The 16713-nt window shown below is 40.8% G+C and overlaps 1 protein-coding gene across 1 annotated transcript in view; it reads left to right on the forward strand.

The window, feature by feature from the left end:
- The window catches only part of LOC124865333 (grainyhead-like protein 2 homolog), a 28931-nt gene that overhangs the window by 2071 nt on the left and 10147 nt on the right, over window positions 1–16713 (forward strand). Inside the window, exons 3-7 of the mRNA XM_047360334.1 lie at window positions 6776–7210; window positions 7342–7397; window positions 9004–9244; window positions 9333–9444; window positions 11410–11504. Of these exons, the coding sequence (XP_047216290.1) occupies window positions 6776–7210; window positions 7342–7397; window positions 9004–9244; window positions 9333–9444; window positions 11410–11504 (939 nt within the window). The remainder of the gene's footprint in view (window positions 1–6775; window positions 7211–7341; window positions 7398–9003; window positions 9245–9332; window positions 9445–11409; window positions 11505–16713) is intronic.

Raw genomic sequence — 16713 nt, forward strand, 5'->3', positions numbered from 1 at the left:
CTAATCTAATTTACAAACTCATCTTCATAATGAAAGGATCTGCAAAATATACCATGCAATAGAAGTTAACTCAAAAGTTACTTTAAAGAAAAACAAACAAAGCAATACTCCAAAGAAAACCCTCTAATTGGTAGAGCCCAGCAAGGTAATCAGTGACATCATCCAGCCATTCAAGCAGGAAACACTATGACAAACAATGGGGAATAAAAAGGAAAACAAATACCATGAATATACTTTGAAACAAAATAAACAAATTCAACCAATAGTCCAGAAGTAATAGCTTTAACCCAAACATATAAAAAAATGGAAACTGCAACATAATGCTAACACAAACAAACCTGGGATAGTAAGTGAAGCAAAGTTGCAAACTAATGTTTAAATTTAAGCTTTATGACCAGCTACAGAAAGTAAATAAATCAGAAATAAGAATAAGGGAAAAGTGGTAAACACAAACTGAACCACTTTGTCACATTCCCCCCCCCCTAAATCGCTCAGTCATCATAGGCACGGGAAAGGAAATCCGCCACAACATTCTTCTTTCCTGCTTTATAGTGAATCTTGAAACAATAAGGCTGTAAAGCTCGATGGTCTGTCTCAAGCACAAATTCACCACCCAGCAGATAATACTTTAAAGTGTCAAGAGCCCATTTTATTGCCAAAGCTTCTTTCTCTATTGTAGAGTACCTAATTTCTCTGGGGAAGAGCTTTCGACTAATATATTGCACTGGTCTTTGGTCGCCTCCATCACCTTGCAGCAACGTAGCTCCTAGCCCCACTCCTGAAGCATCGGTCTGCACAGTAAATGGGTGTGAAAAGTCTGGACACTGCAACACAGATTCATTACACAAACAGTTTTTCAGATCTGCAAATGCAGCCTCACACTCTGTAGTCCATTTAATCTTGTTGGGGCAAGATTTACGTGTTAAGTCACTAAGAATGGCTGATCTGGTGGAAAAGTTGGGGATGAACCAACGGTACCAGCTGGCTAAACCTAGAAAAGATCTTAACTTTTTCTTAGTTGTGGGAGGAGGACAAGCAGCAAGGTTATTAACCTTACTCACCTGAGGGCGTATAACCCCACCTCCGATGACATAACCCAAGTATTCAACCTCAGTCTTTGCAATGTGACACTTTCCAGGGTTGATGACTAATCCAGCTGTTTTGATTCTTTGTAGCACATCTGTCAGATGCTTCACGTGGTCTTTCCATGTCTTACTAAACACCACAATGTCATTGATGTACGCTGCTGCATAGCCCTCAGCTCCTTTTAAAACCATGTCCATCATCCTCTGGAATGTAGCTGGAGCTCCATGAAGTCCAAAAGGCATAGTTCTGAAACGATAAAGTCCACTAGGAACCCTGAAAGTAGTTAAATCCCTTGAGGACTCAGTTAGTGGAACTTGCCAATAACCTTTACAGAGGTCGAGTGTTGTAAGGTACTTGGCATTCCCCAAGCGCTCAATAAGTTCATCAACTCTTGGGATTGGATAAGCATCAAAAACAGAGACAGCATTAAGTTTTGAGAAATCAACACAAAATCTCTGTCTTGAATCATTTTTCTTGGGAACAAGCACCACAGGGCTGCACCACTCACCTCTGGAAGGCTCTATGATCCCCATATCCAGCATTTCTCCCACCTCCTGTTTCAATGCAGGCATGAGTTTTGCTGGAACTCTAGAGCTTGTATCCCTGAAAGGTGGTTGATTGAGACTGCAAAGTCGTATGTCATGCTTAATGAGATGGGTGTAGCCTGGTTTTTTGCTGAAAAGCTCCTTTGGCAACACCGCCAGCAGTTCCTCTTGCCGCTCTAGAGATGGGTGGCTTACATCGGGCAAAAGCTGTTCCCCACAGTTAGATGGAAGGAATTGCTCTTGAAGCTCTTCTTTGTCAATTACAGCATGAGCCCACAACTGCATTGATGGAACTGGCTGGTCAATCCACTCTTTCAACATGTTAACATGAAAAACTTGCTGTTTTTTACGGCGCTCTGGCATGTTGAGCTCATAAGTAACGGGACCTACTTTTCTGTTTATGATAAAAGGCCCCTGCCACTTGGCTAAGAGGCTTCTTTCAGTAGTTGGCAAAAGAAGCAACACTTTTTGTCCTTCCTTAAAGGTCCTCCTCCGAGCTGTTTTATCATAGTTCTGCTTTTGACGCTGCTGGGCTTCTACTAGGTGACTGAGCCAGTTCCTGAAACTGTTCAAGCTTGTCCCTCATTTTCAACACATATGAGAGTGATGTACATTGTTCTTCAGGTCTGGCCCCTTCCTAAGCCTCTTTGAGGACATCTAGTGGACCCCTAACAGTATGACTATACAAGAGTTGAAAAGGAGAAAACCCACTAGATGCTTGAGGTACCTCTCTATAAGCAAAAAGCAGAAACGGTAACCACTGATCCCAGTCTTTCCCTGAGTCTTTTACAAACTTCTTCAACATGGATTTCAGAGTTTTATTAAACCTTTCAACAAGTCCATTCGTTTGAGGATGGTAGGGACTTGTTTTGATTCCACTAATTCCCAGAAGTTTATAAACGTCCATCAATAGATTAGAAGTGAAGTTTGATCCTTGATCTGTAAGGATTTCTCTGGGAATACCCACCCTTGAAAACATCTGTATCAGACAATTAGCTATTTGGTGGGCTTTAATTCTCCTCAATGGAAAAGCTTTGGGGTACCTTGTTGCATAGTCGCACACCACTAGAATGTATCTATGCCCTGAGCTACTTCTCTCCAATGGCCCAACAATGTCCATGGCGATACAAGAGAAAGGGATGTCTATTACAGGCATAGGAATAAGTGGGGCTCTATCACCTTTCTTACTCGGAGTTGTCAACTGACACTGTGGACATGATTTACAGTAATGAACAGTATCTGAAAACTGTTGAGGCCAAAAAAAACGATTAGACATTCTGGAAAAAGTTTTCACATATCCTAAATTACCCGCCCAAGGAACTGAATGGGCCAACTGTAACACTATTGGCCTTAAGCTTGTTGGAACTACTAACTGGTCACCCACTTTGCTCCGACGATACAGGCGTTCATTCTTTACAATGAAAACTTCCCGAACTCCCTCCGTAATCTGTGTTAATTCTTGAGAACACTTAGCAAATAGAGGTGCTAAAGAGGGGTCCTGCCTTTGAAGTTGGACAATATTGCTTGGGACCACCAGTAGCTCATCAATCTCTGGTTCAGAAAGTAACTCAGCAAGTTTTGTCCCCTTTACTTTATCCTGTCTCTTTTGCATTCTGCTTTTTCTTGGGCAGTGCTTTCTTAAACTCCTCACCAGGAACTTCAGCGTTAGCAAAAGGTAACTCACTCAAACATGGCTCTGACTGAGACCGTTTAGAGCTAGACCTAGTGATGGCTAACAGACCTTCACCTGAAATATCCAGATCTTTCTCTCTTTTTGCTAACAGGTCCCTCCAAAGATTGGCATATCCCGACCCAATACAACCTGGTATGGAAGTTTATCCTACTGTAAGTAAATGCTCCTGTTCATGAACTTGAAGGACAACATTGGCAATGGGATAATCAACATCATCACCATGAACACACCAGACTTTCACTTTACCACAAAATGTGGTGTCTCTAGGAAGACAATCTTACCTAATAAGGGTGCGGCTACTGTCTGAATCTAATAGGGTGACACAAGGCTTTCCCTCAATAAAAACACAGATGGTGTGCTCCTGAGCACTGGAGGGTACAACAGACTCAGGTTCTTCCTCTAGCAAATCAAAACTCTCTGGTGAAAAACACATGTAAGTCTTACTGACTTGCTGACTTGGGCAATCAGCCTTAAAATGACCAGTTTGGCCACACGAGTGACAAACCAAAGGACCCCTTTGTTTAAATTCCCTAACACGGTTATTGCTACTGATTGGAGAAATTTCATTGGAATATTTAGGTCTGTGTCCATTCCCTCCCCCTGACTTACCCACTGTAAAAGGGGCTGAACTGTGTTTCAAAGTCATGTACCCTTTTTGTGGGCGACGGGCTGCAAGGAAAGCCTCTGCCATCTCTGCAGCTTCTTTTGAAGTGGTGGGGTTGCGCTCTTTCACCCAAGTTCGAAGATCCTGGCTGAGAACTCTCAAGAACTGCTCCATCACCACAACATCTCCTATTTGCTCTTTTGTCTTTTTCTTTGGAATCATCCACTTTTCATACAGGTCTTTAAGGCGAGTTCGCAGCTCTTTGGGTGTCTCGTTGTCCTTCACCGTCGTGGCCCGGAACCTCGCTCTATAAGTCTCAGTACTTATTTCAAACTTTTCCAACACAGCAGTTTTTACCTTGTCATAGTCCATTGTGTCATCAGTGTCCATAGCTACATAAGCCACTCTTGCTTTACCACTGAGAAGTGGTGCCAGATGCAAGGCCCATTATGTCCTTGGCCACTGACATCCGGTTGCAATTCTTTCGAACGTTGTTAAATAATGTTCAATATCTTCATCCTCACCATAACGCTCCATCTTTGGACCTTTCCAACTGGTTGATCTCAGATTGAATGCTTGTAGTTCCTCAGATGTGCTGGGAAGGCTTCCTCTCTGTTGTACTGATTGTGGCACCTTTGGTCTTACTACAGGACCAGGAAGCGTTCCGGGATCAGCTACTGCACCCTCCAACTGCATCTGATGCTCTCTGCGCTCCATTTGGACCTCCTGCTGAAGTTGAATGAACTGGTGTTGCATTTTCCTTCACTGTTCATCTTGGCGTTGTCTGTCCTGCTCCCATTTTTCTTCCTGGTCAGCATGCTGCTGCATCAGGCCTTTCAATAAAGCTGAGAGTTTAGAAAAACTTTGTGCATCAGAGCACTGCTCACCAGAAGCTTCTGGCAGGTTTTCATCATCTTGGGCCTCTTCTGTGGAACACTCCACTGGCCCCTGATGCCTCTTCGACTTGGCTGATTTCTGCATTGCTGTCTCCTATCGGCCTGGAATCATCACTGCCACCATTTGTGAAGTAGTGTTGTCAAGGAGCAGCAAGGTGAACAAGAATACAGCATCAGCCCCCGGTTTCAGATTCTTCTGTTGACTTTTTATTTATTACTCTTGACTCAGACCACTCTTCTTTCTAGCTTCCAAGCATCCACTGGTTTGTATAGCCAGTTCGCAACACACCTGCGCTTGAGTGGACCAAGCCACAATTGGACAGGAAAAAAACAAAAAAAAACAAAATCTAAACAGAGAAACTAGAAAAACAAAATTACTAATCTAATTTACAAACTCATCTTCATAATGAAAGGATCTGCAAAATATACCATGTAATAGAAGTTAACTCAAAAGTTACTTTAAAGAAAAACAAACAAAGCAATCCAGCCATTTAAGCAGGAAACACTATGACCAACAATGGCGACTAAAAAGGAAAACAAATACCATGAATATACTTTGAAACAAAATAAACAAATTCAACCAATAGTCCAGAAGTAATAGCTTTAACCCAAACATATAAATAGATGGAAACTGCAACATAATGCCAACACAAACAAACCCGGGATAGTAAGTGAAGCAAAGTTGAAAACTAATGTTTAATTTTAAGCTTTATGACCAGTTACAGAAAGTAAATAAATCAGAAATAAGAATAAGGGAAAAGTGGTAAACACAAACTGAACCACTTTGTCACATGGACACTGTCTGCAGCGAGGTTCTGTTGCAAAATTACAGTAAAACATCTACACCATGTTAAAACACTGGGTTGGATCATTACAAAACTTTAAGCCATTGTTCTGCTGATTTGGATATATACTTTAGGTCGCTGTCAAGCTGAAAGTTAAAGTTCCTCTTCATTTTTGCACAAACACTGAGTCATATTTGGAACCATTTAAAATTCCTTCCACCTTGATTTTAAGGCTCCCGTTCCAGGTGAAGTAAAACAGACACAAAGCATGATGCTATCACCACCGTGCATCATTGTGTCTTTTGGTTATGTGCAAATTGGTTTTTTGCATGAAACATTCCTCTGCAACTATTGCCAGAACCAAACAGAACACCTTTTCCCACATTCTGTTTGGAGACCACAAATATGTTTTTTGATAAATTAAGCTTTGCTTGGATGTTTTCATGTCAGAAAAGGCTTCCATCTTGCATCCTTACCTCTGAGCTGAAGTATATGAAAAATACATGACATTGTTGTCAATTGCATTACACAGACTAATTAGTTTTTGACAATGTGATTCATCTGATTATCTAAAAAATGTCAGTAAAAGCCAGCTAGAACAGTCAAACTTTATTTGGGATTATCTGAGGTTCTTTAAGTAATGACAGGGGCACTCCTGTTTAACATGGGTTTAAATGTGGCTATTAATTCTAAACACAGGCACCTCCACAGTTATAAGGAACAACATTCCCTATTTTTTCCCCTAAAAGGATTACAGTCTCCCACAGTCCAAAAACACAATTGTTAGGTTAATTGGTCTCTCTAAATTGCCCTTAGGTATTGAATTAGTGTGTGCATGGTTGTTAGTCCTGTGTTGCACTGCAATGGACTGGTGACCTGTCCAGGGTGTAGCCCACCTCTCGCCCATAGACTGCTGGAAATAGGCACCAGCTCCCCCGTGACCCACTATGGAATAAGCGGTATCGAAGATGAATGATTACAGTCTATTTATTTTTATTTATTTATTTGATTGTAAGGTTATAAGTCACATTAGGAAAAAGTACTGATACCAAGAGTGTGTAGACTTTACATATCCACGGTACATAATTTGTTTTTTCTTTAATATTCTTTCTGTAATAATTTCAGATTTTAGTTCTTATTCCTTCGTTTGTCTTAAATCCCCTTAGGTTCCCAGCGAGAGAAAGCGCTCGGTCAGTGGTGTTACACCCGTAGACCCCTCTGCTGCTGGGCCACTCACGTACAGGGGCCAGGACATGCTGGATCACCACTATCAAACTCTAAGATCCATGCCGGTGAACCTCTCCCTGAACAGCTCGGCTACAGAACATCACGGCTCCAAGCGAGGTGCTGTGAGCAATGCCTCAGATACTAGAGGAGGAGATGGTAAAAGCAGGGGCTGTGCACCTCTTGTTCTGGTGAAGACAGAGAACCAAACATCCATGTCGGTTTTATGTTCTGGTGGCTCCAACCTAGAAGAACCCAGAGAGCAGTCAAGGATCCTTTATGAGCAGAACTGCTATGATTTATCACCCTCTGGTTACCAAAAAGATGAGCAGAGCAGCACCCCGGACAGCACGTATGAGGACGCTGTGGAAGGAGAGGTCAGGTCTGGTGGAGGTGGTGGGACTTCTTGATACAGAAATACACAATTTGTTATTTTTCTTCTGTTCTACTTGATGTTTAACTAATTCCTGTACTTGCTATTTCAAAACACACTTTTTTTTTGTTACAGATTTACCATAGAAGTCCATCTTCACGAGGCGATGCATCTCTCCATAAACTGCCAATGTAAGGCTGACAATTATGTTCACAGATAATCTCCTTTATACAAAAGGGTTAAATTAATAATTCTGTCAATAACCTTGTTTACCAACAAATTAGTTTCAGTATGTTGGAGAGAAACTCCTTCCAGGGTTTCTAATACTCCAGATCCAGTCCTGGAGAGGTAATATCCTGCAACGTTTAGATGCATCTCTTCTCTGACACACGTGAATCAAATAAATGACTTGCTAGCAGGCTTCTGCGCAGCTGAATGCTGATGAGGGAGCTCAGGCGTGTCAGAGCAGGGATGCATCTAAATGTTGCAGAATGGTAGCTCATTAGGACTGGACTTGGGCACCCCTGATCTATGATCAATATTTTGTTGGGTATCCTCTGTGACTGTTTTTTACTTTTTCATTAGTTTAAGAAAACCAATATCAGGCTTTGGACACCATATTTGTTCAAGTCGTTCCTGGTTTGAAGAATTTTTAGAAGTGTCAGTGTATGGAAAAGTGTAGGAAATTACATTTACTGGTGTATCTCAAATAATTGTTGCATAACAGAGTCCTAACAATTTTTGCAAGAATTATTGCGTATTTTGTTTTCGTATATGAAAATAAATTTTTATTCACTCTGGTTGTTTGTTCAGGTTCGTTGTCCTGCTGGAAGACCAGCATCAGTCTCAAGTCTAAGAGGTTTTCTTGCAGGGTTTTCCTGTATTAAGCTCCAGTAATCTTTCCCTCACTTCTGACTAGCTTCCCTGTCCTTGCTCAAGAAAAGCATCCCTGGAGCATGATGCTGGCACCACTATGTAGTGATGGTGTGTTCAGGTGAATTCATGTGTGACGTTAGTTGGACCTCATAGTGCTTTGTTTCCATTCTAACCAGAGCACTTTCCTCCAGATGTATGTCCTCTGCATAGCATGTGGCAAATTACAAATAGGACCTCTTGTTGCTTTATTTCAGCAATGGCTTGCTTTATCGCTCATCCATCAAGACCAGATTTGTTGATTGCACGACTATAGCAATCCTGACGACAGATTCTTCCACCTGAGCTGTGAATCTCTGCTGCTCCTCAAGAGTTACCATAAACCTCTTTACGGTATCTCTTATTAAGTCTTTCTTTGCAAAGCCCATCAGTTTATGCAAACGGCCATGTTTTGGTGCAGATTTGAAGTCGTACCTCATTCTTTCCATTTTCTGATGATGCATTGAACAGAGCTCTGTGAGACGTTCAAAACTCAGGATATTGTGTTGTAATCCAATCCTGGTTAAAACTTTTTTTGGTCTTTGTGAAGCTGTTGGTTTGGTAACGTTCTTTAATAAACCTTTAAGGCCATCACAGAACAGCTGGATTCAGACTGACATTAGGTTACACACAGTTGGACTGTTTGATAATTAACTTACTTCTGAAGGGAATTTGTTTCAATGGGCTTTATTTTGGAGTATCAAAGCAGATGTGCACCACATCCAATTATATTATTTGTGAGAAAAAAACAAATTTTCTTTCCTCTTCACACTTGTGCACTACCTTGTTTTGGTCTTTGGCATAATTTTGCAAGAAGATGCTTGAAGATCTGTGGGTGTTATGTGATAAAGAAGGCTAAGGATATGACAACCTAATGTCTTGCAGCGACAGCTTCAAGTACAGCCTGGAAGCCAGCATGTCACTGCGGCCACGGCAAGGAGAAGGACCTATGGCTTACCTGAACCGGGGCCAGTTCTATGCTTTGACGTTGTCCAATAATGGCTACAGATCTTCCCACTGTCAGCCCAGTGCCAAAGCTTGGGGGGCGCCTGATGGGAAGCTATCCCGCAGTGAGCAACGTGCTTCTTTTGGGGGCTCTGATCTGCAGAGGGACACTGTTGTACAGGTGACGCAGTGTAAGGATTGATTGACTCAGATTAAAAGTTTTAAACATTCTGACCTTATAACTCTGCATATTTGTGTTTCACCTGTAGAGTGTTATAATGGCCGTGTTCGGGGAAGACAAGTCCAGAGATGATCAGCTGAAGAACTGGAAATATTGGCACTCCAGACAACACACTGCAAAACAAAGGGTTTTAGATATTGGTAAGATACTTTTTTATTTATTTGGATAAATAATCAGTAGGTCTACACAGTTTACTATTGGTTATTGCTCTGAAAAATGGATAACCTTACTGCAACTCTACAAGATTAGCAAGGTAGAGCAAGAGTGAGCAGGCGGCAAACCTGAAAGAGAATCCCTTCCTCTGTTCTGCAGTAAAACCGGATTTGATTTGAATAACGGTCAATTCCCACAGGAGTCCTGTGAACAGACACCCAATGGGGCTACATTTGCATAGACGTTATGGAGAAATAAGTGTTTCCCTGGATTGCGGCCATATCTTGTATGATCACTTAGACAGGCCTCAACCTGTGGTCTAAAACTCGAAGGAATAAACCAGAGCTGTCATACACTAGTGGCTTTTGCATGTGGCAAGTCCTTGCCATTAATACTACTGGCATGGACTTGCTCTAGAGTGGGTAAGAGAATGGAAATTAATATGTGACTGCGGTGTATTGGAATTTTTTTCCTTAGTTGGAAGTGGGTTTGTCAAGTGAGAATATGTCCCTGTCAGATTTTGATTTACTCAGAAAAGTAAGATAAATGGATAACGGAAGGAAAGAAAAAGCTGTTGAACTGATAAACTTTGCAGATTTTTCTGACACACTGCTCTTACCTAAGTAGAGCAGGAATGTTCAAAAGGTTCATTTCATGAAATAAAAAAAACTTCATATCTTCAAGCCTTACAAAAACACTGAATCCTTGTTATATTTGGATTATTTTTCTATTAAACTGTTAAAATTGATTTTAATCAACTATATGATTAGAAACTTTTTTTGAGGTTAATGTGTTAGCTTTGTAATACATGGAATGGGACAGAATTTGAGAAATGCTTAAAAAATCAGAAAAGATTTAATTACATTTAACCGGGCTCTATGTTTATGCATCTCATTTAAGGCAACAAACAGATGGTGACTTTGCTTTTTATCACATCACCACGTCGCAGTCGATCCACCATCCAAGGTGGATCAGACGCATCACGGTGTTGGGTCAACTTCAACCCCTGATCAAAAAGCCCCCTGGAAGAAAAAGTTGATTTATGATAAGGATGTAAAAAAAACCTTAATTTTCAATTCAGTTTATTTATATAGTGCCAATTCACAACACATGTTATCTCAAGGCACTTCACTTTAATCAGTCAGTTAATAAATCAATCATTTACTCAGCTAATGGAGTGGCGTACAGTACATCACAGACTGGAAGTATTGTCGCAAACAGGCCACTGTCATGTTGATTGACACAATTATTCAAATATAGATTTAAATCCTATTCAGCCAAAAAACGTTTGTAATTGTCTGGTTTTTCCAATAAGTCTTCAAAGAACTCTAAAAATGTTTTTGCAAAAATAAGTCAGATGTCGTTAGGCAAGAGGTTGTGATTGGTTCTGTTTTGACCCAGCAGACTACAGAGAAGTACAGAGAACCTGTTACTGGGCAATAGTATGCTGCTGAATGTCCTCCATTTGTATTACAACACTGTTTTGGTGGATTAACAGAGTTGTAAAACTCTTGGACATTTCCATTATTTGTTTCACAGACTTGGACATTGATGGACATTTTTAATCTCCACAAAGACTTTCTACTCACCTTTATGTAATATTTGATCATTCTGCCCAAAGACGAGTATCTTGGTAGGTTTTTATACTTTTAATCAATGAACTTGATGTTCTTCAGGTGCTTTAGGCCTAAAATTCAATGTTTTTTGGACATATTTAGGTATGTAAAGTATAGTTATCTGTCACAGGTGATATTTTTGACACAAGAAAAATAAGGTCTTAAATTGGAACCTCTGTTTTGTGGTTGGTTTGATTTTAAAATTCTTTTTTTTTTATATTCACTTCGTTGCAGTTGTGAGTCTGCTCTGAATTATAAAAAATAATGGCTGAAAAACATCTACCCTGAAACATCCATCTAAAACAGTTCCCTTGTATTTTCTGTCTTGGCATTCAGCTGACTACAAGGAGAGCTTCAGCACCATTGGGAATGTGGAGGAAATAGCCTATAATGCTGTTTCTTTCACCTGGGATGTGAGTGAAGAAGCCAAGGTAAGCAAGCAAACAAAAAGCAACATAGGCAAACTGAGATTTGTCGGCTTTTATTGTTATATCTGTGTTGGGAACACACAAAGGTTTTGTCTTGAGAACTCTGTGGGAACACAGCTGATCACAAGTGGGCGGTGGGTCACACGCAGTTCTTTCTATCCTTTATACAAACGTTTCATGACAAGAGGAGCATTTCCTGCTCTTGGCTCCAACCGGCACACTCGCTGGGCGTCCAGCTCGATCACGTTTCATACTTCTAACCATGGCCAGTTGGATAAGGACAGAAAACATGCAAACACTCCATTAACAGTGAGCCCATCCTCAGGGTGTTTTGGGCCCTGCAGCTCACATTCAGTTTGGGCGTCAGGAAAACCCCTTTAAACAGACAGGTTTGACTGTAAATATTTACTGTTTGCCACACGCCTTCGCTGCACTGCATTTGTTTTCTTCAGGTTTATGCTGCAGTGTTCCACTTGTGTGCTTTATGTACCATAATCTAGTAGTGTTCACATAATATAAATAAACAAATGGCTGCATCTAAGACGGGATCATTTTATCATCAGTATGTTTTATTCATTTCGTAATTTGAAGTTTACACGAGCGTTTTGAGTATGGTTCCTAAATGGTTTTTCTCTGGAACTTTGTGGAACCTGTAATCTAGCTCGGCTGTTTTTTGTGTGTTTCCACTGTTGGCTCTGAAATTCGAGCTGTTAATGTAGATTATGTTCCCTAATGTTGAATGGCTCCTCCTCCAGCCAGAGGGGTACTGTAGAGAGGAGGAGACAGATCTCCACCCACTGCACAGCTACAGTAGGTCCAAAATGGGATTTAAAAATGAGCACATCAGACTAATACAGCATTAATGTGAGATTGTTTCACAGCAGTTTTGGTTTAAAAGCCACGGGGCACCTGCAAACTGTGTACAAATGGGCATGTTTTAAATTGTGCTGAGCCTCACTCACAGTGTATGAATTTCATTTTTTCATAATAATTTAAAATAAATGAATTAAATTCAAATGTTTATCTAGACTGCTTTTAGCTCATAGTCCAACTTTTCAGAATTTATTTACAGTCAGCCCAAGCATTTATTCCATCCACATTTCTTCTAATTCAACAGGACTACCAGGTTTAAATCGTGTTATTATTTAAGTAAATAATAATTGTAAATATCCACATCCTAGGATTTTTGTGCTTCCGTTTCTGTGTGTGTGAGTGTATGTGTGTTTTCCACTTTTCCACTCAAAATGAATCTTGCTATGTGCAAAAGCTTAAACATTACCTTAACATTTTCATCCATTCACATAGCCATCCCCAGCTTTATGCAGAGCCATCGGTGTAAATCTGTCATTGTGGCAGTCTTGGTGCCTCACATATTTCCATATTACTTCATCTTCAGATTTTTATTTCCAAGCATAATTAAGTTCTGATGTATATTTTGGGTAAATGTTTTGCCACGCACAATTATTATTTTTTTATTTGCCACAGTTTGTTGCCAGGCAACAAGCAGCTCTATCCTCTTTGTGAGAGAATCTTCCAGCAGTGTGTTTCTGTTTGTGTTTGTTTGTGTCTATTGGAGCCAATAGCACTGAACAGCCACTTCACAGCGTCCTCATGAACTTTCCACTTTTTAGAATGGCATTTGAACACTTTAACATGCTGTAAGCAAAAACACAACAAGCCTCCTACTCATACACACACACGTCCACCGATGTTAGAAGCAATTCATATGGCTCTTGCTCGTGGAGAAACTGTAAATGGCTCGGCTCTGTGGAGGTGGGAATTTGTGGAGCTGTGTAGGAGGCCCATTTGTGCTTTAGGCTTTCACGGCAATCAACCCTCACCTCTGCAGGTCCAGGCACGATGCCGTTGATGCAGTGCAGTGGGAAAGTTATCGCTGAGCCGTGGTGAGAGTTCTCTACCGTTATCAGTCTCTGCCGACCTGTTGCTCAAGCTGTCTGTCCCGTTTAACCGGAAAGTCCTACAGGTGCTTGTGTTGGTTTATGTGATTTGGCATCAGTCATGAGAATATGTTTAACTATGAGCTAAATTTGTGAGATAACCACATTTAGGTGTGTTTACGCCATTCTCCAGGAGCGCTACTCTGTGATTTAGGCGTGGTTTGAGCTTTAGAAGTTGAACCAACACGTTGATATTTGACATCTTTTGAAATGGAGGCTTTTTTTCCTAAATGTCAGTCATGGGAAATGGGACATGACTGAGTGTTGACCGTTAACCGCTGAGTCACCGACACTGTGACCGTCTGCCATCACTGTGCACTGTATCACCATCGCATTCACAAGAGAACTACTGATTTATTTGTTGATCATTGACAAAAACTGCTTTTGACAATAAAATATATGTGTGAAAAATAATTTTTATTACTGTCAATAGATTTATGGTAAAAAAAAAAAAGTGTCCTCCTGATTCAATAGCTTGTAGAACCGATCGTAACAGTAATTAGTCTCTGTGGTTTTATTTTTTTATAACTTTGTTGCAGAGGTATTTTGGGCCAAGTTTCTTTAAAACATTGCTATAATTTATTGAGATTTACAAACATTTGGTTCTTCACAGCTCTTAAAATCCAGTCACAGCATTTCAGTCAGTTTAATGTATGGACTCCTGTTGATGAGCCAATTTTGTGTGAGGCTACACTACCAGTCAAACGTTCAGACACACTTTCTCATTCAGTTGGATGAGAAAATGTGTCCAGACTTTCAGGCAGGTATCCTCTTATTTTAACAGAGAATACTAAAGTATAAAAAGTTGACCTTTCTGACAAATTTTACTGCTTTCTTCCATTTCATTAAATCTGCCTTAAACTGCGGACACACTAAAGACTTTGACAGTCCTCCCAGATTTTGAAAAAGCTAGGGCTTCACATTAACTGAGCGGTTTTAGTTTCATGAATGAAGACCTGGGATTACACACTAAACAACTGCATCTTCTGATGGATCCCAGAATACGGGATTTTGCAGACCAACTAAAACCACCTGAGCGCATTAAACTCTCATGGAAACTCTCGTGAGGGCAGCAGTTTAAAGGAGCAAACATACAAGTAGGTGGTGGTGATAGAAGATGTTGAATTAGAATATTTCTGTGCCGCTCCCCCATAAAATGAAAGTGATGCATTTTGAAATATATTCTGTTTAACAAACAAATGAATATGATTTGCATGGTGTTATGTGATGAAGACTTTCCCCAGGAATCGGGGATAAAATCCTGTAGTGTTACCCCAGCTTTAGGTGAACGCTTGCCAGAAGCTGTCAGCCCCCACAGATGAACTCAGACAAAGAACAGACATGAAAAAAGATTCAGTCAGCATGTTCTGGTCAACAGGTCAGTCCAGGTCCAATCAGCCCAGTCTAATCTTGGGTAATCTTGATTCATTGCACACTAACTGAAATATTTCAGGTCTTTTATTGTCTTAATATGGATGATTTTGGCATACAGCTCATGAAAACCCAAAATTCCTATCTCACAAAATTAGCATATCATTAAAAGGGTCTCTAAACGAGCTATGAACCTAATCATCTGAATCAACGAGTTAACTCTAAACACCTGCAAAAGATTCCTGAGGCCTTTAAAACTCCCAGCCTGGTTCATCACTCAAAACCCCAATCATGGGTAAGACTGCCGACCTGACTGCTGTCCAGAAGGCCACTATTGACACCCTCATGCAAGAGAGTAAGACACAGAAAGAAATTTCTGAACGAATAGGCTGTTCCCAGAGTGCTGTATCAAGGCACCTCAGTGGGAAGTCTGTGGGAAGGAAAAAGTGTGGCAGAAAACGCTGCACAACGAGAAGAGGTGACCGGACCCTGAGGAAGATTGTGGAGAAGGGCCGATTCCAGACCTTGGGGGACCTGCGGAAGCAGTGGACTGAGTCTGGAGTAGAAACATCCAGAGCCACCGTGCACAGGCGTGTGCAGGAAATGGGCTACAGGTGCCGCATTCCCCAGACCTGGGCTACAGAGAAGCAGCACTGGACTGTTGCTCAGTGGTCCAAAGTACTTTTTTCGGATGAAAGCAAATTCTGCATGTCATTCGGAAATCAAGGTGCCAGAGTCTGGAGGAAGATTGGGGAGAAGGAAATGCCAAAATGCCAGAAGTCCAGTGTCAAGTACCCACAGTCAGTGATGGTCTGGGGTGCCGTGTCAGCTGCTGGTGTTGGTCCACTGTGTTTTATCAAGGACAGGGTCAATGCAGCTAGCTATCAGGAGATTTTGGAGCACTTCATGCTTCCATCTGCTGAAAAGCTTTATGGAGATGAAGATTTCATTTTTCAGCATGACCTGGCACCTGCTCACAGTGCCAAAACCACTGGTAAATGGTTTACTGACCATGGTATCACTGTGCTCAATTGGCCTGCCAACTCTCCTGACCTGAACCCCATAGAGAATCTGTGGGATATTGTGAAGAGAACGTTGAGAGACTCAAGACCCAACACTCTGGATGAGCTAAAGGCCGCTATCGAAGCATCCTGGGCCTCCATAAGACCTCAGCAGTGCCACAGGCTGACTGCCTCCATGCCACGCCGCATTGAAGCAGTCATTTCTGCAAAAGGATTCCCGACCAAGTATTGAGTGCATAACTGTACATGATTATTTGAAGGTTGACGTTTTTTGTATTAAAAACACTTTTTTTTTTATTGGTCAGATGAAATATGCTAATTTTGTGAGATAATTTTCATGAGCTGTATGCCAAAATCATCCGTATTAAGACAATAAAAGACCTGAAATATTTCAGTTAGTGTGCAATGAATCTAAAATATATGAATGTTAAATTTTCATCATTACATTATAGAAAATAATGAACTTTATCACAATATGCTAATTTTTTGAGAAGGACCTGTAGTGGAAAAAAATTCAGGACAGCTAGCGATCTTCTGTTTTGTGACTTTTGTTTGGAAATTGCCCTTTAACCTGTCCTGGCTTGATAGGTAGCAAAACTGGTTCTCTAAAGTTGTTGCTGATTTCTTTGACACATTGAGTTGTGTTAAAACTCACCTGTATGCCCCAGACTAGCAACCTGCCAAAACTCGTTTTTTAATTTTTTTTAATTTTTTTTATACAGGTGGTCCATGAGCTTGATTAACTGTACTTGGCTACTTCCTGCTTTAAGCAGAAAGGGTGTTAGCTTGTCATAGTTTTTCTCCATGACTGCCCTAATGGTCATGGAAACTTACTTTCTCCTTGTCTGTACTTGGCAGAAT

This window comes from Girardinichthys multiradiatus, chromosome 3 (genome assembly GCF_021462225.1).
Source record: "Girardinichthys multiradiatus isolate DD_20200921_A chromosome 3, DD_fGirMul_XY1, whole genome shotgun sequence".
NCBI classification, from domain to species: domain Eukaryota; kingdom Metazoa; phylum Chordata; class Actinopteri; order Cyprinodontiformes; family Goodeidae; genus Girardinichthys; species Girardinichthys multiradiatus.